Source organism: Sprattus sprattus (assembly GCF_963457725.1).
Source record: "Sprattus sprattus genome assembly, chromosome: 5".
Lineage (NCBI taxonomy): Eukaryota > Metazoa > Chordata > Actinopteri > Clupeiformes > Clupeidae > Sprattus > Sprattus sprattus.
In genome coordinates, this window is record NC_137924.1 from 34,016,948 (window position 1) to 34,040,785 (window position 23,838).

The 23,838-nt window shown below is 42.0% G+C and overlaps 1 protein-coding gene across 1 annotated transcript in view; it reads right to left on the minus strand.

Annotated features, from left to right (window-relative positions):
• Positions 1–22,346, minus strand: part of epb41l5 (erythrocyte membrane protein band 4.1 like 5) — a 40,540-nt gene extending 18,194 nt beyond the window's left edge. Inside the window, exons 1-13 of the mRNA XM_080838394.1 lie at positions 22,285–22,346; positions 20,943–21,139; positions 18,983–19,087; positions 16,750–16,792; positions 16,436–16,514; positions 15,161–15,205; positions 10,216–10,268; positions 9,098–9,218; positions 8,892–8,979; positions 7,827–7,915; positions 6,820–6,889; positions 6,307–6,476; positions 5,693–5,799 (exon numbers count right to left, since the gene is read on the minus strand). Of these exons, the coding sequence (XP_080694520.1) occupies positions 5,693–5,799; positions 6,307–6,476; positions 6,820–6,889; positions 7,827–7,915; positions 8,892–8,979; positions 9,098–9,218; positions 10,216–10,268; positions 15,161–15,205; positions 16,436–16,514; positions 16,750–16,792; positions 18,983–19,087; positions 20,943–21,122 (1,150 nt within the window). The 5' untranslated portion in view covers positions 21,123–21,139; positions 22,285–22,346. The remainder of the gene's footprint in view (positions 1–5,692; positions 5,800–6,306; positions 6,477–6,819; positions 6,890–7,826; positions 7,916–8,891; positions 8,980–9,097; positions 9,219–10,215; positions 10,269–15,160; positions 15,206–16,435; positions 16,515–16,749; positions 16,793–18,982; positions 19,088–20,942; positions 21,140–22,284) is intronic.
• Between the last annotated feature and the right edge of the window lie 1,492 nt (positions 22,347–23,838).

The following is a 23,838-nucleotide window of genomic DNA, read 5'->3' on the forward strand; positions in this document are numbered from 1 at the left end:
TATTCATCGGGACAGCGAACCCCGAGTGCTGGGCAGAAGAGGAGCGGGTTTAAGTCCCCCGTTCCTCCGGCAAAGATGCAAGCCGGAGCTCGAGGGTGGAACAGACATCAGTTCCGCCCCGCGGCACAGCCGCAAGCACAGCCGCAGCCAGCGCGCGCTGCGCAGGGCGCTTCCCACCAGGGACGGCGTGGTCGTGGCAGAGGCTACAATAAGAATCCGTCATCCTGAGAGAGGGTTCTTGTCCACGGAGGGGAGAGTGGTGGAGCCCTGGCCACCGAGGAAAACTTTGAGTCGCTCTCATGCACAGATCATGACAAGCACGGTAAAAGTATCCAAACAAGCACAACATTCAAAGGTTCATGTCATTCACCCTGCCCCTTCGGGGCCAGTTATAAGGCATGCTTGTGTAACTCCCCCCGCAACGCAGCCCCAGCGTTTGCAAAACAATTTTTTTATTCAAACCATGTGGGAACAGCCCCCAACCTCACCCCCCTCCTTATGCGGAGCGGGGACAGGTTTAGGTTTAGAAAGATTGACAATGAGCGGTTTAGAAACCGACAGATTCAACCTGAAGCCCAGCCTAGCGGACTGTGCGGACGGTTGGCGCGCATGCGCAGCACCTCCATGGGTGCTAAAAACTATTACAGACGGCTACGCGCTGCAGTTCGCCCGCCCCCCTCCGAGGTTCAGCGGTGTGATCCAATCAGTCGTGCCTCTGGAGCAGACGAGTTTCCTATTGGAAGAGATAAGCTCACTGCTCAAGAAAGGTGCTATAACAGTGGTCCCTCCCGAGGAGACGAACGCTGGGGTATACAGCCGATATTTTCTCATCCCAAAGAAGGATAGGAATTATCGACCCATACTAGATCTACGCACGTTGAACAAATCATTAAAAAGATTGAAGTTCAGAATGCTGACTCCACGAAAGCTCATTCAGTGCATACAGCCAAACGATTGGTTTGTCTCCATAGATCTAAAGGATGCATATTTCCATATACCGATTTGCCGCAGACACCAGAGGTTTCTGAGGTTCGCGTTCAAAGGAACAGCATACCAATTTCGTGCCCTCCCGTTCGGCCTGTCATTAGCCCCGAGGGTGTTCACGAAATGCGTGGACGCAGCAGTCGCCCCGTTAAGGCAGCGAGGAATACGAATCCTCACTTACCTGGACGATTGGCTAATATGTGCACGATCAAAGTCAGCGGGGGAGCAGGACTGCCATCTAGTGGTGGCACACCTGCATCGACTAGGCTTTGTTATAAACAGGGATAAAAGTGCGTTGGTCCCCCAACAGCGCGCCCCGTTTCTAGGCATGGTACTGGATTCCACCTCAATGAAGGTGTCTCTGTCCCCAGCAAGGATAAGGGCCATTCAATCATGCGCTCGCCAGTTCAGGCAGGGGCGGACGGTGACGTCTCTTTGCTGCCAAAGGCTGCTAGGGATGATGGCGTCAGCCGCGGTTGCGTTACCCCAAGGGCTATTACGCATGCGGCCGTTTCAAATATGGTACCTCTCCATGAAGCTCAGCTCCACCAGAGACAGGTACCGCAAGCTGACAGTGAACGCCAGATGCATGAAGGCGCTGGCGATCTGGAAATCACCCCGGTTCTTCGCCACAGCGGGCTCGATGGGCGTGGTGACGCACCGCGTTGTAGTGACCACAGACGCCTCCACAACAGGGTGGGGGGCGGTCTGCGAAGGGAGATCAGTGAACGGCCTCTGGACTGCAGAGCAGGCCAAGTCACACATCAATGTGTTAGAGCTACAAACAGTGTTTTTAGCCCTGCAGCATTTTCTACCCAGATTAGATGGTCATCACATACTGGTGAGAACAGACAACACCTCTGCTATGGCATATATTATCGCCAGGGAGGGGTGCGTTCTCAGTCACTGTATCAATGGGCGAATCGCCTGCTCTTATGGGCAGCAGCGCACTTTCCCTCAGTCAGAGCGGTACACATACCAGGCAAGCTCAACTACGGAGCAGACCTACTATCGAGAGGCAACCCTCGGGCGACGGACTGGGCTCTGCACCCTCAGGTAGTAGAACAGATATGGCAACGCTTTTACAAAGCGGAGGTGGATCTGTTTGCCAACAGAGAGAACACCTGTTGCCCCCTATGGTTCTCACTGGGGGGCGACAGTCCCCCGTTGGGCGTGGACGCGCTGAGCCACCAGTGGCCGAACTTGCGTCTGTATGCTTTTCCCCCGATCCCGCTTCTCCCACCGCTGTTAAGCAGAATATCGGTCGAGGGCAAGGAATTATTATTAGTGGCCCCCCACTGGCCCAGTCACCCGTGGTTGGCAGACCTAATCAGAATGTCTGTGCAGCCATCATGGGAACTACCTCTGAGGAGGGATCTCCTAACGCAGGCGCACCGGTCGATCTGGCATCCTCAGCCAGAGCTGTGGCGACTCAGGGTTTGGCACCTGAAAGGCACAAGCTCCTAGCCTCAGGTTTGTCTGACTCGGTGGTGGCAACGATACAGAGTGCACGGGCAGCTTCGACCCGATCGCTGTATACGTTAAAGTGGCGCAGGTTCAAGAAGTGGTGTGTTGAGCGTCAACAGGACCCTATCAACTGCGCACTGGGCGTCATTCTAGAATTTCTCCAGCAGTTATTTGATGAGGGGAAGGCGGCTTCCACTCTCAAGGTCTACCTGGCAGCCATCTCCGCCTGCCACGCAGGAATTAATAATAAATCCCCGGGCTGCCACCCATTAGCGTCACACTTCATGGCAGGCGTTAGACGTCTCAGAGTGCCGGACAGACACCTGATACCGTCATGGGATTTGCTGATTGTATTACGTGCGCTGACAGGGCCTCCATTCGAGCCCCTGGAGACAGCGGACATAAAATATGTTTCATTGAAAACGGCGCTGTTGTTGGCATTAGTGTCAGCAAAACGCGTTAGTGACATGCAAGCCCTGTCTGTCAGTCCATCGTGCCTTCAGTTCTCGATAGCTGGGGACAAGGTAGTGATGAGACCGAATGCTGCATACACACCCAAGGTGGTAACAACCCCGTTCCGCAATCAGGTGATTGAGCTGGCAGTGTTCTCGCCTCCCCCGTTTGCGTCAGCAGAGGAGGAGCGCTTGAATACATTGTGCCCGGTGCGCGCCCTTCGTGGCTATGTAGAGCGCACCAAAACGTTCCGACGGTCAGATCAACTGTTTGTATGCTTCGGGGCGCAGGCAAAAGGCAGACCTCTATCTAAACCCAGCTTATCCCGGTGGATAGTGGAGGCTATAGTGTTGTCTTATACAAGTTTGTCTCTTGACCCCCCCGCTAAGCTTCGTGCGCATTCGACGCGGGGGGTCTCCTCTTCCTGGGCCTTGTTGAAAGGCATGTCAGTGGAAGATATATGCAAGGCAGCAAGCTGGAGCTCTCGCCACGCTTTCATTAGGTTCTATATGTTAGATGTGACGCAGCCTAGTTTCTTGCAAGGCGTTCTGCAGGCCGGCAATGCGGTACGGAGGATTAGAATGAGATAATCGTTCATCGGTTCTACGTGGTAGAATGCATGAACGAGATACTAAATGTAAGAATGTTTAATTAAACATATAGTGGGGAAAATAAGTATTTGAACCCCTTGTGATTTCACAAGTTTGGCCACTTGCAAAGAAATGTGTGATCTATAATTGTAATGGTAGGTGTATATTAACAGTGAGAAACAGAATATCAACAAAAAAATCCAGAAAAATGCATTTTATAACATTTATGACTTTATTTGCATTTGATGCAAAAAGTAAGTATTTGAACCCCCAAAACTGACTGACAAAAATGACTTAGTACTTGGTGGAATAACCCTTATTGGCAAGCACAGACGTCAGACGTTTCTTGTAGTTGGTCACCAGGTTTACAAACATCTCAGGAGGGATTTTGGTCCACTCCTCTTTCCAGATCCTCTCCAAATCTTTAAGGTTGTGTTTTCAATGGGAGGGAAGGAGGGAATGAGGTTCAAGCCCAATATTCCACGTTACATGGCCCCATCCATAGTCCCCTTGATGCGGTGGAGTCGTCCTGTACCCTTGGCAGAGAAACAGCCCCAAAGCATAATGTTTCCACCGCCATGCTTGATGGTGGGTATGATGTACTCTTGGGGTCATATTCAGCATTCCCCCCCCTGTCAAACACGGCAAGTCGAGTTGATGCCAAAGAGCTTGATTTTGGTATCATCTGACCACATTCTGTCTCCCAATCCTCCCTAGAATCATTCAAGTGTGCAATGGTAAACTTCAGATGGCCCTGTAGATGCGCTTCCTTGAGCAGGGGGACCTTGCGAGTGCTGCAGTACTTCAAAAAATGACGGCGTGGTGTGTTGCCAATGGTTTTCTTGGTGACTCTGGTCCCAGCTGCCTTGAGATCATTCACAAGCTCCTCCTGTGTAGTTCTGGGGTTATTCTGCACCTTCCGAATGATCACTGATTCCGCACGAGGGGATATCTTGCATGGAGCCCCAGACCTAGAGCGGGTGACAGTTGTTTGGTGTTGCTTCCATTTATGAATAATCGCACCAGTTATCTGCTTCTCACCAAGCTGCTTGCCGGTGGTTTTTTAGCCCATTCCAGCCTTGTGCAGGTCTACAATCTTATCTCTGACGTCCTTGGACAGCTCTTTGGTCTTGCCCATATGGTGGTGAGGTTGAAGGTGTGAAGTATGATTCTTTGGACAGGTTTCTTTTATACAGGTCATCAGTTGAGATCAGGTATACCTTGTTAGACCTAATGAGGACTAATCTGTGTGCTTTTTGGGCACATAACTGGCCATTGGGAGCCAGGATTATTGCTGTTTGCTTGGGGGTTCAAATACTTATTTTTTGCATCAAATGCAAATAAAGTCATAAATCTTATAAAATGCAGTTTTCTGGATTTTTTTGTCGATATTCTGTTTCTCACTGTTAAAATACACCTACCATTACAATTCTAGATCACACATTTCTTTGCAAGTGGCCAAACTTGCAAAGTCGGCAGGGGTTCAAATACTTATTTTCCCCACTGTAGGTTCATCTGCCTCTGCTGGTCACGACGCAACGAACCGACCAAGGGTCGAATATATGGACAAGGGGATAGTGATTCCCTCAACATATGTGCACGGTGAAGTGCTAGTAAGTGTTCACAAGCACAAATGAGGCCCTATGAACGTTCACCACCAGCTGCTGTATGAACCTCCGTGAGGGCAAAGCATAATAAAGTTGGGGTGATATGGCAATCACTGTATTTACACGCGCTAATGGAAACTGTCCCGTTGTTATATCCCAGATTCCTGCGATAAGGAACGTCTCGGTTACTTACGTAACCTCGGTTCCTTAAGCATGGAACAAGATATAACAATAGTTGCGTGATACAGTGTTTTTTTCTTCTTTGGGTGGGTGTTTCAACGCTCAGATTTTGATCCAAGAATGATGGAGTAGCGGGCTGTGGTTTATATAGGCTCCGGTGGGGGCGGGGCCAGAGCACAGCGAGCTTCTCCCTGCCTAAGCGGCGTGAATGAATAAGTTCTTCGAACCAGTCCATGACACTAGGTCAAGTCCCGTTGTTATATCTTGTTCCGTGCTTAAGGAACCAAGGTTACGTAAGTAACCGAGACGTTTTCCTGACATATATGTTTTGTGTTTATCTGGGCATGCCCATCCCCAACAGAAAACAAGCTGGACCTGATCCATCACCTTGACCATGACCTTGCCACTCACCCAGATTCTGCATGGTCCTGCGTGAGTAGCGCCGGCTGGGTCTACGCTCAAAAGAGGATGATCTCCGAGCTTTATTTGCCTTCGTAGTCTGGTATTCTGTCTTTCCGCTACAAAAAGTACCAAATACAACAGTCATACAAAACTTGAAATACTATCCGACAGTGTTTCAACTCTATGTGTTGTTCACCCCTCTTCAGCACTTCTCAGCCAACGATTTCAATATCATTTTGTGTTGCTTTTACCTTTACTTAACTTTAAAATGGTTGTTTGTTTTTAACACTGAAAGAATAAAATCACCTAGGTCATTCATAGATTGTTTATGTTACAAGGAAGACGTCACCTATCTATCATCAATTGAGGCAATAGTGGTTCAGGAAGTAGAGGTTCAGGCTGTTGAGCAATCACAAGGTTGCTAGTTGTAATAATGATGTTGAGTGAATGTATCTGTATGCTAATGTAATATACAACAATCTCTATTCACCCATACATTCTTATTTGTACAATTTCCTAGGACAAAACCCTTGGTTAGCTACAAAAAAATGTGTTAATGTGTGGATATCTCCAATAAATGTACCTTATTATTACTTCCTCATTAAAAATGGCATTCCACCCACCTGTAGCGAAATCGAGAACCCATCCGAATGAAGCCCGAGCGGGCGGAACCCTTCTGCACAGGCCCCCTCAGGCGGAAGAATGCGTGGTGTTCAACAGCACACTTCCACAGGTGCTTACAAGCCTTGGGGTGATCCATACGGAACACAAATGTATGTTCCTGTTCTTTTCCCTACACACAAAAGAAATATTTCAATCATTAAACCTGAAATCGAGCTTGTCTGCTTAACCTAAAACCCACAAAATGATTTGCTTTTAAATAATTTTTGAATGACAATACATTGCAGAATGTTTTTTTTTTTTATTAAGTTATAACATTAATACATAAAATTCACAGTCACAATTATTTCTATAGTATATAGCCTTTTTGTAAGTGTATCTGGGGCAGGCAGGTACAAGTCACCTTAGTGAGAGATTTTTATTTATGTTACTGATGTGCTTGGCTTCTTCACTGCTACCTCAGATGGATCTTATTTTTTTTCATCTATTTATTATAAAATGATGTCTTGCATTACCTGTTCATCATCTTCTACAACCACAAGAGTTAACTTGTTTTTCTTGAAGTCCAGCCGAGTTATCTTTGGCCTAACATCATGCGGGCGGACACACGGACACGGACACGGACACACACACACACACACACACACACAGGGGAAAACATAGTTGTACATACATGCAGTGAAGATGATACCAACTAAATAATTTATACTGCTTACCATTTCAATTTGATTTGAAAGTTGATACAAATGGGAAAGAGAAGTTTTTTTCCTGACTGAACTTAAAAATTCTCCAAGTGGTAAATATGCCTTGTGGTGTTTTATGATTTTTAAACCAAATTCTCTCCAACCTTGCCATGAATTGCCATGAGTGTCTCAGCCCACTGCTTTACTCCCTCTACACCAGATAAACTAGTGGTGGGCCCAAACAGCAAGGGAGGGAGCAAGAAGGCCAGGGACTAAAGCGGGCTAACTTAGGAGAGCTAACTCAGGGTTGGTTGTTCCATGAAAACACACAAGTTAGGACAGCATCTGGGATTTAGGAGTAAACGTAAAAAAATAAATGATGAAAATGAAAAGAAAATCTTCATGCACACCTGAACACTACAAAAGAAACTCATGCAAAAGAAGGACCACTGTTAAATTAATTATTGGTTAATTAAAGTGGTCTACATCATATTGCAATAATGTCTCTGCTACAAGTTGACTCACTGATGAAGTGAAGTTCTCAAAAAAGCTATTCTAGAATTTTTAAATAAATACTCAACCGTTGCTGATTTTTCCAAGAGGATCTTTGTCAGCTGTTTCACAAAATTGTCAAAATAATCCTACTAAAAAGATTTTGGAAAGGCCATCTAATGACAAGCATGACTGACTAAAACTCAGTAATCATAAGACTTCTTTAGATTTAGAGCAAATAATGACATGCATATGGGTACACAAAAACAGTTCACTCAGTGATTTCAGCTACTTTTCTCATTCAGTGTGCATCCTTGAGCTCCACAATTACAGCAATACGTACTCACCAAAAAAAAAGGCCTATCTTGGTTTCACCTTCAAACACCAAAACCCCAGTGGGGGTAAGCCCTAAACTGTATTCATTGCCATCTCGAGCCTGAAATTAAAGAATAAATAAATGTCAGCATTTACAAAATGTTTAAATATTTACAAAATACGTACATGTGTGTAAAAGAAAGTGAAGATTGCAAAAAAGGATACAAATACCGCTGATGGCACTTTACAGCTCGGTAATAAGTTGGTAGTATCATCAAAAATCATTGTAACATCTCATGACCATCCACAAATTACGTAAAAATTTAATTACGCCAAGTTGTTTCTAGTATCTTGTAGTTTATATGTAAAAAGTGGTAGTATCTTGCAGTTAATATGCAACTTTTTTATTTTGATAATTTTTAAATATAGTAGAAATAGTGAGATTTACTTATTCATTACTCCATTTAAAATCTTATTATTACTGAAGAACGAATTAATTTCTTCAATGGCAATTAGATGGTATCAGGGTTGCAAAATGCTGAACTGCCTGTTTCTCTATCTCTGAAATGCCTATGACTAGCCATTGGACCAAATGATGGTCCAAATAGACTGACGCTTCATATTAACTTTATTTTCAATATGTTTATTGTAATGACAATATGATAAGAGCTAATGACAAAATAAAAAAAACCCAGGGCATGCTAATTTTCAGTTAATTGTAGTTGACTCCATGGTATTAAAAGCTAAACTCTTTAACCCATAAAAAGGAAATATATAATAAATATATAGATATAAAAAGACTAAAATTTGTAACAAAGCACTTGTATATTTGATGTTCCTCACCCGTAGCACCCGTTTGTATCCCAGTTTCTTCCCTTTCCCTAATCCGGGTTGGTATCCAACTCCAACCCTTACCCTTACCCGGTTTCGTATTCCTGATGGGGCTTACCCTTACCTGGGGATACCACTGCTTAGCCTACACATAACTGGGCTGTGTTCCCACCCAAGAGCAGGAGCAGATTGATCACAATAAACTTGGCTTAGAGACAAGAAAACAAGAACAGATGTAGCTACTGTTGCCTTGATGGCCTTCTCACCTTTACTCTGTGCATGTCCACACCATACATCTCCAGCCATTTGGCTTTGTTCAGATAGTTAATCTCAGCTTGCGCTGGCATCTGCCCCCTGGTGGACATGAAGAAAATGCAAATGACTTGTGTTGCATAATAATGAATTTTGAACAGCAAAAATTATATTCTTCGTTTGCAAAGACCATTCAGAAATGTCTGTGTGACTGTTTTACCTGCAGTCCTTCCAGTGACTGTAGATAGCCAGCTCCATGTCTTCTGTCTGCTCTGGGGCAAAACGGAATTCTGAGACCAAGTCCAAAGGGTGGTCTGCTGGGTCACAGTCACCCAACTCAGCTGAGAGGTAGATAAATAGATGTGAATATACAGGTAAAATGAAATGTACTGAATTGTAATACTAGTACAAGTCATAATAAAAATAGTTTTGTTATGATCAGGTCTAGATCTACACCCCCGCTTAGTTCTTTTCCAGTGTTTCCCACACATGGATTTTACTTGGGTGGTCCACCATAGTATAATAACGGCATCCATGATTGATTAACTATCACAGAGCTATGGCAGCTAGAAAGACACAGACAGGGACAGTAGATCTCTTTTTTTTGCGAGAAGGGCAGTGGACACCAGGAACGTCCAAACAGCACAAGCAAACGGAGCAAAGCGAGAGATTAGAAATTGCTGGCTGATGTCAGTCAGAAGACAACTTCAAGTTCCACAGTGTACTGTCTTGAGTCTGGTCTAAGAGAGCCGATATGCTGTTGCATTCTGAGTGTGAGCACATTGTTTACTTTATTTGAAGATGCGATTGAGGAAGCATTTGAAAGGAAGACTCTTTAGTATCCGGAACTGGTTGTGGCAAGCACACACAATACCAGTGGAGATAGGTGTTAGAGTGGTATGAGTCTTCAAGCATTTAGCCCTGCATCCCCTAGTCTTCTATGAATGGTTCACGTTAATGTTTCAATGACATGGCATTCTTTCAGCTAAGCTTTGATTTCTGATGCACTTAGCTCTCTATTAAAACACAACCTACTATTGACCCTTAAGACTTTTCTTAGAGGTGGATCAAGGCCTACCAATCAACACTGCACTGAATTCATGAACAAACGGTCAGTGGGACATATTTTTTTTTTAATTGAGGGACATAAAAATGGCCCTGCCATCATGAAGGAATTGCACCGTAGCAGTTTGGTGACAAGCAGATTTAACCAGACGTTGTAAAAACAAAGTCAAATTCTTAAGAGGATGGGTGTTGCATGGCTGAGAGTTTTCCTCAGTAACTGCTCAACATCTGGTCATCCATGTGGAGGTGCATGTGTCAAATTGTATGTCTCACCTTGCAAAGAGAACGCAGCTAGCTCCACAGCCGTGTCAAAAGGACATTCCAACCTGAAATGGAATTGAGGCAGTGGAGGTAAGGGGTGGGGTTGGAGTTGTATCCACAACACACAAAACACTCAACAATCTGAACATTGTCAACCCACCACAACAAACCATCAAATAAAGATTGTTATTAATTATGAAAATGTTGATTCTCATATGAGTGGTTTTATGGGAAGTGAGCTCAGGCCTCTCCCAAGAGAGGTTGTTGGATCCTGGGCCTACAGTTACAGATTTATATGTTCCTAACAATACACTGATTAAAAGACTGCTTAAACAACATAACATCCAATAACATCAAATCAAACAAGCTTTAAAATAAATTTTGATAAAAGAAGCATGACAACTCTCCTGGCGTAACACACTACCAATTCTGGACATCTGTACACATGCATTAGGCTTCTTATAAGGGCCTGAGTACCGATGGTGCGGTGCCTCACCTGCTGTTTCCATTAAGATTATTAGTGACAGCTCAGAAGAAATACATTTTTAAAACCGTCTTATGCTGAAAACATGTACATTACCAAACAAATTCACCTGAAATATTCTGTTGTTGAGGACAAATTCAAATGTGTTAGTCCAATGGAAACCGCCAAAAACTACACATTTCATGTATCTCCCCGACACACGGATGACACTCCGCTCTGCTTTATATTCATGTTTGCTTAAAGGTTTTACATTTTTAAATCTTTCTCTCTACCTATTTAGGTGCATCACCACGCATTGTCAGAAGCCAGCTTTCACAGACAGATAGAGTTAACATGAAGGTGCGGATCGTTCCTTGTTGAAGTATTACCAAAAATGACCTATTAGAAGACTAGAAGAAGCCTCAAGTATTCTAATAGGTCCTCTTCAGAGCAAATCATTTTGATCATGTGTCATGTGTATAATGCGTCACTGACATTCTTTACACTTAATGCATGGAGACACTTTAGTCATATAATCATATTCTTTGCCTTGTTCTAGGAGGTTGGATGTAGCTTATTGCATACAACAAGTGAACACTGTCGGCTCATTTTGAATGTTGTTTTATTTATCATAAATATAATCCACTACTGTTGAGCAATCACACTTCCCATCATCTTGCAGAAATGCATCTGTAATTATTATTATTCTGTGGGGGTTCCCATGTGCGTGCACACATCAGTGTTGAGTTGCTGATGTAGTGCCAGCCTATCGGTCTCGTCTATGGTGCCCCCTAGACAGTTTATCAGATTCATTTCAGATTTGCAGTATACAAAGTGACAGGTGTCCTGACTATGTTGGGAAGGGACTTTTGATATGCTGAACAGTGTAGACACGGGGTAAGGATGAATTTCGGGATGCCTAACCATTCTGTCGAATGAAAGGATGTTTAACCAAGGAAATGAATGAGTAGTGGCGTGGGGGTTGGTCTTGAGGTACCTACATCATGGCGTAGCCCTTGAGACACATCCCAGGGTCAAGGACATGTTTGTTTTTCTGTAAAGCACATTAGCAATGATGCTAATTCACAGATCTCAGGAAGCATTCACATGTTAAGAAGGACAAACTGTCCCAATACGAAAGATCAGATGAGGCAGGAGAACTCTGTTGTGGACTAGGCTTTAAGTCATCATGAAGGCTATGTCAGTTAACCCAGTTCTATCAATGCATTTCACTATTAAAGCCTGGATGTTTGACTATACTAGCTGTTTGTTCATAACACCTGACACAACAGAAAAATGTGTTTATTTAATTATTATTTCTTTCATTCAATTGTTGGCTTGCTTACCTAAACTCACTGTGGGCTGCTACTACAGAGAAGCGGTGAAAAAGTAGGTCTCTGTTCTCACTTGGTTTGCTGAACTGACTATCAGGAAAGAAAGAAAAGCGGGCGGCCCCACTGTGCAGAAGGATCAAAACACAGTCTACAGGATCTAGTTGGAGAACCAGATGCCTCACAGCTCCCCAGGACGGAGCTTTATCAAACAGTATCAACAAACCACCAGTCTTATCTTCAACAGTCAAGAGGCTCTGGAATGCTGGCTTTCTAAGACATCAAAGAAAAAAACATATCCAAGCCTAAAATGGGCAAAGGAAAACCAATGATTGTGGTAAAAACAATGCCTATGTAGCTGAGCCTCAAGATAAAGTAGATGAGTAGTATTTTGCGAATATATTTGAAAAAGTGAACATTTTTGGTTTGGTTGTAAACAAACAAACCTATGTCACCGTAATTTATTAAATATTCGCTTTATGAATGAAGACTTTAAACCAACACAGGGCAACATTTGATTTCCATCTTTGCACCACATTACCACACCAACATAATAGTTTTGCCATACACCTTTAAGGCTTTTCCTTCCTATTAAAACACTGACAAATTAAATAACTGTTTAAAAAGTACCTAAAATAAGTTGAATCTCTTAGGTCACAGCACCAGTGGGACAGTGTAAACTACCACCCATTTATTAGTTGTTCTATTCACACTATGGCTTTAAGGGAGGAGATAGACCACGCAGAAGAAAGTCCACAGTAAACAAAACTGCACCCAGGTCCAAGTATATTTCCTTTATTTTGAGGCAATCCCTGGGATCTGGAAGTACATGTTTGAAGATCAGTTACGGTCTTAGTCAAAGTTCTGAACGATTTGCAAAGCAAACTACGTTTACAGCCGAAATTAATTCACTACGGATTGCAGCACAAGCTATCTGCTACAAGGAAAATTCAGAGGACCCACAACATACCGGAGGACAAAGCAAGAACCCTGGGGTCTCTGTTGATCATTGTCTGACCCATCAAGCGACACAGAGGGCGGAGGGAGAGGAAGCGAAAGCGAGGAAGCCGGGCAGGCCTGCTTAAGTGACTTCCAAACATTTCTCACCAACGCAGATCCATCACCCACACATGGATGAGCTGGAGCTACAGGCCACAGATGGTAATAATCCAAACCTGGCTACACACGCTAATACTGGATGCTACCGTGCGGCTAGCAGGCTGAACAATCTATCGGCAAAAAAAGGAAACAAAAATGTACACAAGGATTGCAAAATCATAAAAAAAACAACAGTAAAATAATAGACAGTCACTGCTCTCCTGACTTAGAAATGCTATCGGTGATGCGCAGACCCGTCTGCAGGACTGTTTTGAACAAACAATGTGGGACATATTCGAACAGCAGGACTTGCAGGAATACAAAGGAACTGTACTGTCCTACATCAAACATTGTACACAGTGTCACTGCAGACAAAAGGATTTGGGTGTTTCTTATTCAGAAACCCTGGACGACAAGCGAGGTCAAGACTCATAGAGCGCAACTCCGCCCTCAGGTCAGGTGACAAGGCCATGTATAGCCAGAACCTAACTGAGGGTGGCATCAAAGACGCCAAGGAGGCTAAGAGAAAAATCGAGGGCCATCTCACAGACAATAACCCAAGGAGGGTGTGGCAGGGAATTCAAAGCATCACTAGTTACAGGAACAGCAACCAAAGCACTGTCCACGCTGATTCCTCACTGGCAGAAGAAATAGACCACTTCTTTGCCCATTTCGAGGTCAACAGGCCCAGCATAAACCCACTCCACCAACCCCCAGCACCAACACTCTCACCCTACAAGAAAACAAGGTGAGATGTTTAACAAAAACAACATCACAACAAGGACAACTTTTTCCATCTACGGGCATCTTCATCTCTTCTCTGCCTCATCAACGTCGAATTCGCCAACACAACTACTTTTCCAAAGAACTGGTAACTCCGGCATATAGCTTTCCTAGCTATTCACAACCTGGCTAAGCATAGGACTGTTTACTTTTGCCATTGTTCATGTATTTAATCTGTTCTGTTCATCGAACATAACAGTTGATGTATATTTTCATGGTTATTTGGTAGTTTGGTAGTATGTGGTTTTAGTTATTATTTTAATTACCAATCAAAGCTTTATGGAAGAGAGCCACTATTGAAAAAAATGTATTGACTACAGTTCGTCAAAAGGCATGTGGGAGTCTCCATGGTCAAGTGGAATAAGGTTCTGTGGTTTGATGAGACCAAAGTGGAGCATTTTTTTCAACAGTGGCTCTCTTCCATGAAGCTTTGATTAGTGAAGAACCAAGGCAACAGTGGTTGTATGCAGAGTCTCTCCCATACCAGCTGCTGAAGCTTGAAACTTCTTCAGAGTAGTCATAGGTGTCTTGGTGGCCTCTCTTACTAGTCTCCTTCTTGCATGGTCACTCAGTTTGTAAGGACGGCCTGATCCAGGCAGATTTACACATGTGCCATATTCCTTCCATTTCTTGATGATGGATTTAACAGAATTCCTTGGGATGTTTAGTGCCTTGGACATTTTTTTGTATCCTTCCCCTGACTTATACTTTTCAACAACCTTTTCTCTGAGTTGCTTAGAGTGATCTTGGGTCTTAATGGTTTAACAATAGCCAGTAATACTGATTACTGACCAGTGAATGGACTTTCCAGACACAGGTGTCGTTATACTACAATCACTTGAGACACATTCACTGCACACTGATCCCCATTTCACAAATTGTGAGACTTCTAGCCCCAATTGGCTGGACCTCATTTTCATTACATATTTTTATTTAATTGACATAACTGTGTAGAAATCTGTTTTCACTTTGACATTGAAGAGGGCTATTTTGTGATTTTTTTTGTCCAAAAAGCCAACTTATATTGACCATGACTGATTTATAAAAGCCATAAAAGAATAAAACATCCAAGGGGGTGAATACTTATGCAAGGCACTGTAGCATATGTAGCACTTTGGATATTTAGATGGGGGAAAAATATAAAAATGTCAAGGCAAATCAAACCTCAAAGGTGCCAAACATGCCTCAGACTTCAGGGGATTAGAGAAACAGGCAGTCAAACCAGTTGTTCTGAGTAGGGCTGTAGACAGGATGACAAGGGTCCAAAAGTACATAAACTCACCTGCCACTGAGTACATCTTGCTTCAGCTGCAGAACAAAGAGGTATCTAGAGGAGCAAAGAAAAAGGAAAAGCACAATATAACACATTTTCAGAAGGTTTTGCAGTGTCTAATACATCCTTATTTTTGAGGCTACAACAAATTCTCCATCCAAGATCATAATTTATTTATGTTATTAAATACTTACATTTTAAATGTACCTAAGTACCTGCTCCCCACAGTCAGAAGTAAGTAATCTTTTCTTAAACAGCAATAACATCTGATCATCATTTTACTTCATTATACTTGGATTAGCTTTTGATTTGGGAATTTTGTGTGTATTGATTGATAATCATTTTCATATTAGGCCTTTTATATGATTCAAGTCAGGGTTTTGGCTTGGCCATTCCTACCCCTTTTCAAAGGCGTGGTGGTACAGTGGTTAGTGTCACCGCTATGTAAGCAGTTGACCCGGGTTTGATTCCCGATCGCTGCAGGTTATCTGTAAGTTGCTTTGGGTAAAAGTGTCTGCTAAATACCCGTCCTTCACCTTAGACCTGACCTTTATTTTTGAGTGAAGCAGCGACTCAGGTTTCTTGGACACCCTGATCTTGGTAGTGTTTGGGTTGTGCCATAGCGGATACATTGAACTAATAAATCTTTGCTGATCTTATTATACTTAAATCATCTTATCCTAATAGCCTTATTACTAAGTCATAGATAGTGGGTATTTATTTATCTGATTATGGGTGGAGTCATATTTCAGCCCTCAGGTGTTAAGTGTGATGACGCAACATAATTGTAAGCCTCTCAATTTAGGATGGCATAACAGTGGTGGTGAATTCTACGTCCGGTGTGCGCGCTCAAAACTCAGCTCAAAAAGGGGCTCGGACTGAGCAATACACTATTTCAGGCAATCAATAAAAGGGCACCCAACCTCCTAATGTTCTCTTTTGAGCTCAAATCTCAAGAATATTTTGTCAGCATCAATTACTATACCTTTTAATTTTGCATTGTTACACTGTTTCTTTAAACCACTATGTGCACAGGTGTATGCATTTGGGTTCTGTGTGATTTTTTTTTGTGTTGGTTTAGGGAGTGCAAGGATAAGAAGAAAGGGAGAAATATTCTTTCAGAATGTACTAGGGTAATTAAGGCACACGTCAACCTATCAATAGTGATAGCAAGCAGTCTTTTTAGTGCTCATGCACAAGCATTCCTTTCAAGCTTTTCTATACTGAAACAAAACAATTATTTCCTGCTACTTTGAACAGTGTAAAAAAAAATGGGTGGCTTACCGAGTTAATTCCTCGTGTAGGTTGTTTGGCTCAGAAGAGTAGAACTTCACTCTCATGTGCAAACAGTACGGTGGTCCAACTATTGCAAAACAGGCAAAGGCAATTGTAACTGCACAGATCTCACAGGTGTATAAACAACATTATACCCACTTTGTAGGGGAACATGTTTAAGTGTATAATACATGTAATTAAAGCTAAAGTGGAAGAGGCAACATCTTAAAACTACATCATTTGAAGTAACATAAACACAGTTTAAGAGATACTGCAAATACTTTTGTAACCACTGAGAAAAAAATTCAAAGGGAGCAACTTACTTTTTACTTGTTTTTTAATGCCTTTTGAGACATCCAGCCAGTGCTGAAAAGAGGAGAAAAGGGCCTTTACAAACACTGACGATATGTTTTGTTATTTCATGTTTCCAAGTATCAAGGGCATACTGGACCCTGACAATTGTTTATGTAATTGAGAAATGAGTCATGAATAACAGTGCTAATTGCCTTGAATTAAAACAATGTATTTACAAGGCTTAATTTGTCACTAGAGGTGTACTAATCACTCTTTTTTATGTCCAGTCTTTGCATAAAAGGCTGAAAGATAAGACAAGTTTCACCAAAGACACAATAAAGAATAGAAGATAAAAGGATTAAATAGAAAATGCAGTTTGACGCAAAATTTTGGGCACCCCTTAGCAAAGGGGGCACCGGCTAAATGTGCGCAGGTAGGGAGGTAGACAGGCAGGTAGGCCACCCAATGATTGCATGGGGTTTTTACAGCTCTGTGTCTGATGGGATTGAAGAATATCTGTGTTTTTCATGAGCTTTAATAGGTGCAACTCAAGTTAACACTTCACCCCAAAAGCCTTCACATATTGAGGCACGAAGTTCATTAAGCCAAACCTTTCTGTCTACAGTCCTTCATACCTTTCACGCCTAGGCATACCCCACACTGTCCCCCTTCATAAGGACCCGCCCCCCAGACACACCCCACAATACAGCCAGTTGGGCTATCCTGCCACCCTTGCCATCCTAATTAAAATCCACACGCACCATGTCAGCCAAAATACACACAAATCAAATTCCCATACACCTTGCCAGTCAACCTCTCCCCCTGCCTCTCCTTCGAGATCTGATTTGTTCTGTCATGTTCATGATTGTTTCCCCTCCATTCTACCACAATAAGCAATCTATCTATAAATCCAGGAATCTCTGTGTGTCTGTCTGTCAGTCTGTCTAGGGCGTCTCTCCCTGACGGTAGTTACGTTAGTTATGAGATTTCGCATGTAGCTTACGCATGTCATGATCCTGTGCATCCTTGATTTTGAAGATTTTTCAAATCATAGTTTGCGAGACATTTGTATTTTACCGTTTCCCGTAGGCACTAATGGGTTATCGTTTCCCGTAGCACCAAAATGACGTCACAAATTACGTCACAAACAATATTAGCGGTATTAAAACTATCCTGCCTTCACTCAAAGTTCAGAATAGCGTTGGATACGATAAGGAGGTCCGCATTCAAATTCTTCTTGGTGAACAGATACAGACTTTTGCTCAGGTAATCTTAAGATAGTGATTGATTTTATCTATTTGTTTATATAAGCTTCTTTATATTAAGTTTCAAAGTAATGTCTAGAGTTGTACAGTCATCTAACAGACAGGGAATAGTAATCCACGCGTAATCCAAACGCAAACGATAAAATAGAAATATCTCGCGAACTATGAATTCAGAGAGAGAGTTGTACTGAGTAAAATTCATGCATTTTGCATATGCCATGAATAAGTGCTGTAATCACAGTTACATTTCAACCATGCTTATGAAATGAGTTTGCCAAGTTGTAAGTCAAATAAGTGCAGAAATGTACTGTAAAAATACGCTATACTAATAAACAATATGAATATTTTGATAAGCCTCGGAGGCTTTCAGATTGTCCATTGCTTTCCCATCTGTTGCTATGGAGTCCACGAAATACGCGCAAATCTCGCTGTAAATTATGTTGGGCCCACGTCGTCATGTTATCCTCCCAGTCCTGCACTGAATTCGGGTGGGGGATAGTAACGCCATCTCCAGTCAGAGTATTTAAACTGTGTTCCCATTGTAATCCCATGTGTTCATTTTAAATAATTTCTTTCTTTATGACATTTAGTTTATAGTTTAGACAGCAACTTTGACATCTATATTCAACTGCATCCACTACATAATCTCAAACTTTATTTGTTGGTATATCTCCAAAAAGGCTAACATTAAAACATTTCTTAATGAAAAGGAAACATGCATCACAATAATACTTCAGTGTAACCTGTACCTATGTGGAGTGCAAATATGTCTTGCTATTACACTACCCAACAGCTACACCTACGTCTGCTAACACTACAGAATGCACGATTCCTACGGCACTGCACCAGTAGTTATAAAGCAAGTAATAAAGAAGCATGATAAAAACATTCATTGCTAACTATAGTTGGCCATGAAACCAGATCAAATCATACAGCTACCTATGATAGAAGTTTGGATAACTAACTAATTCACATTTCAGTCATTTCTCAGTCTTACCGCCACTTGTGCAGAATCCATGAACCGCAGCCCAAAGTAATCCTTTTCCACGATGTCCAGATGATACATGATTTGGTCAAACAGCTCCTCACCGGTTGCTTTTTTCTATTAGGACAAAAGAGAAAAAAAGTTTCAAAAGACACAGATTATTTATGATGCATCTCTTGAAGGCATCCATCATTGCTAGGCTTGGGATTTTGGGATTCTGTACATGTCCAGGCCTCATACATGTTGCAGTACACCGTCATCAAGTCTGATGCTGTAAATGTCCAGGCCTCATACATGTTGCAGTACACCGTCATCAAGTCTGATGCTGTACATGTCCAGGCCTCATACATGTTGCAGTACACCGTCATCAAGTCTGATGCTGTACATGTCCAGGCATCATACATGTTGCAGTACTCCGTCATCAAGTCTGATGCTGTACATGTCCAGGCCTCATACATGTTGCACTACACCGTCATCAAGTCTGATGCTGTACATGTCCAGGCATCATACATGTTGCAGTACTCAGTCATCAAGTCTGATGCTGTACATGTCCAGGCCTCATACATGTTGCAGTACACCGTCATCAAGTCTGATGCTGTACATTTCCAGGCCTCATACATGTTCCAGTGTGCCTTCATCATTTTCTCACTGACAACTGACTTAGGCTGTAAATGATCACAATGATCACAACCATTGTGGATTATCATGAATATCTCCAAAAGACTCATAATCACTCCAAAGAGAAATAATGGTTTAGGTGAAATCAACCAGTCTCCCATAGACTTCTATGGGGCATGTGCTATATCTGTTCTGCATAAAATACTTCTATGGGGCATGTGCTATATCTGTTCTGCATAAAATACTCCTATGGGGCATGTGCTATATCTGTTCTGCATACAAAGGGATAAACCCCCTGTAGGAGCCACATTTAAGATTATTTTTATTTTCCTAATCTTTTCATTTTTTTGTATATTTGTTTTTAGCATATCTTTTTTTCAGGTGGTGAGGGTGCTGGCCTAGAAATTGGTCGAATTTGCATATAGCTGGGAGAAGACAGGTGATCGAGCCATACAGTCATTGACCTCAGCCAGTTCAGTCAACTCAGCCCATTCAGCCAGTGTCTACGGCCTACTCAACTGGGAGCATTGGCCTTACCATAGTCCTGACTGAATGGACATTTGTTTCATGTACACTTTTTGATGCACTTAATAGTTCAAAAAACACAACGGGAATGTGACTTTTTGGATGAATTCAAGGGAACTTGCTATGAGTGATACAGATCTGCACCCAGACTCTCCAGGTGGTAACAAGAGGAGGGTTATAGGAAAACCCAGAGTTTAGCCACTACACCCCCTTTCCCCTTTGTCAACAGGGAAAACAAAGTGGTCGTACGCAACATCTCAATCTACTCTGGTTACACTGACCACCTATTTATTAACATATCGCTTTTGAACAAATATCTGTATCTAGTTGGTGATGAACGTATCTTTAACACCAAATTTCCCTGCAATATTCCAATGTTGAAAACTAATTTGAATTTGTTAAATAGAAATGTAATGTTCATACAGACCTCTGTCACAGATAAGACTCACTCTAATCATATCTTTTGCTTTTTATTCAGTTTAAAAGGCTTTTTCTCTACCTGTAGGTGCACCACTACTCGTCACAAATCAGCACTCACAGACAGACAAAATGAATGTTATTATTAATTAACTTTCTACAATTCCATATAAAGTACCATAGATAATATTGGCGTCAGAAGCTCCAAGGTCTCCTATCTAGTAATTAGCACTTTTAAAATGCTAAAACTTTTAAAGCACTTTTTTCATTCTTAACTTTAATATTGTTTGAAGGTCAAATTTATTTATCATTTTAACAGGCTTGTCATCAAAGGACAAACAACAAAATCAAAAGATCAAAGCCAATGACCAAACGTTCAAGTGCTGAAATTGGCAAGAGCAAGCATACTCACCGGCAGATCGACACTGACATCTGTTCCATCCAGTAATGACACTCGGCAGGTGATAACGGACTTAGCTTCGCCTGCTGCTGGAATGTGAGTGGTGGCCCGCTGTGCTTCCCTGAATCTGGTCTTTTCAGTATGCTTGCGGATTGACCGCCGGCCCAGGGTCCGGCGGAGGAAACTCAACATTTTACAGGCACCGAGTCCTAGAAATACAGAGCAACGAATCATCTGTTTTGATGGAACACTCACTGATGTATGGCTGTGGCTTACAAACAATACAGCTGAAAGCAGCCATGTGGGGGCAAACAGCTCAGCTGGGCATAGTAGTCATTGTCATCGCCATACCAGGGACATGTCTGGAAGCACTCAGGACAAGTTCCACGACATTTTACAAAAGATTGGCTGAGATATGACATTTCTTCCTATTCGTCAGCAAGAACACCAGGATTGTTCCAGAGTGGTCAAACAGGGCTTTCACGAGGGAAAATGTGTTTTTGCTAACTGTAGTGCCAAAAGATGCTAAAAGTTGGGACATGTTAGGAAGGGGAACAGTAGGGGTCTGCCTAAGTATAAAAGGTGTGAGGGTCTGCAGACAGAAAAGGTCATATGATATTCTTGTGGGGGAAGGATTCACATGAGTTGAAAGTAAATGAAAAACACAAATATTATTTAAATCCAAAGGCATTTCTGTTATTTAACCTAGCCACACTGATTCAAATAGGGTGGTCAAAGCAATAGAAAACATGTGTAAGTTGGCCAATGCAATATAGATCTACAGCATATCAAACTGCAGCCTCCAAAATGAACACAGAAACAACAGCTCTCCAAATTAGTTCAAACAAATACTGAATCCTGTAACCTTCATGAAGCTCAGATTTGGAGCAGGACTGGTGCGTTAGCTTTAGCTTAGTGTTCAAAGAAACATGGCAACCGCATGTATGATAATGTTAACTTTTAAGTGTTAACAGCACCTGTGCTCTTTTGCCTGGAAGAAGGACATAGGCCGACTGAGATACAGGGGAATCACCTGTAGGTTATGTTTTTATCAGCCAAAAGCCATATTACAGTGTCTATATATAGTTTTAATAGTGCAAAAGACAGACATAATTGCACCCCGTTAGATCTTTTATTTTCATTTAATCCTACCTTTAATAAACAGCATGTTAAGGAGAAGCTTCAGTTAAAACAAACAAGCAGCCACAAGCAGTACACCTAACAATACCACAAACACGTGGGCTGTTTTACATTAACTGTAACTTTACCTTTGCACACACACAGGTGCAAATGCATATGCTTAACAAGATAAAGTAAATGCTTAAGTTAGCCTAGTGGAATGAAGTAACGTTACCTTAGCTTTTTGCCTGTGTTTCATCCAATATTTTTGTATCGGGACAGTCAAACTTCTTCCCTGATGATCAACAAAATAATATTAGCACAATTAAAATAGGCCTAGGCTACTTCATGTGAAAGTCTTTGGAAACTGCAGACATGACTGACCTAGATAGAGAGACTAGGGCACCATTGGACCAAATCCTTTATAGCAGAGAATTCTCAAATAATAAATCCTGCTCACGTGGTGTGAAATTTTGCTGTTCTCATGACATAAGAAAAATATAAGCTATGTCTTAAACACAATCCAGTAGGCAACACACATATTTAATAATAATTCAAGTATATGAAATAGATTTCTTGGTTTGTACGATCATTTGTTTTCATTCATAAACAATGACCTAAATTGTAGGTTGACGTGGGGTATTCCAATTGAAACCACTTCCACTGAAGATGCTCCTGTTTCCTCACTAATAGGTACATCTAAGTTATCTATGAGTAAATCTAGTGTTTAGATTTTTTTTACCAGTTTGCAGTCCTTAAATGTTAAGTAACACAGAAAAGAGGTCAAAGCCTACCTCCAACTTTACTAGTTGTTTTTATGCATTTGTTTGATAAAACCCGTAGAAACGTATTAAACTATTTAGACTGACTCTAGTTTTTAACATGAATTAGTTTAAACAGGAATTTGTTAGTGCAACTTATAACAATTAGGTAGAGGTATATTCCACAGCAGGGGAGCAGAAAGTGGCACAACACCGGTTCTCCTGGTAGGCAGCAATTAAAGCCCTGTTTAGTCATTTTTCACACGGACCGAATCTTTAATGTCGTGCGAATGGAGCCTGGTAAAGAGAAATTTGCGTAAAGACGAACCAAGCCGATCGGTTTAACCCGCGGTAGTACATACCCCTGCCTGTTGGTGGCGCTTTAGCGCTACTACAGACAACTGAAAAAACGTAGAAGACAGGAGTACACGGATAAACAAAAGACAGTAGTCAAGCACCAATTAGCAACGTTGAGCCTAGCCGCATAGCCTACATTTAATCTGCACAGTAACACATTATGGTGGTTAATAAAATCAGTGGTCAGGGCAGACTGTAGGTTATGCAAAAATTAATTCTATAATGTATTGATAATAAAGAGTTTGGAACAGTGCAACAAAGCAATGTGCAACATGACATGTCTGTGAGTTGTCTTATGGAGAGTCTGCTTGAGTACAAGAGACCACAATGCAAGTAGTGTGGATCCTTGATGTTTCATGGTTTACAATTGCTTCCTATTTCATGGTTTTATTACTAACAACAAATGTATGCTATTGTTGAGGGCTTTGTCCTTCACGTACTGTACCTCTAAAGTGACGTTAATGCTAGCAATCATTGTCTGAAAGGACAAGAGCTAACTTAGCATTCATCTTTATTATAGAACGTTTTGAAACCTTCCGTCTATAATACAAATATTTATATGTCAGATTTGCTCATATAGGCTATTGCTGACACTTTCAAAAAGCGGTTTTGTACAATGGTCTAATGCAAATAGATTAAACAGTGATAGATTAAAGTGTGGCTTGTCAATG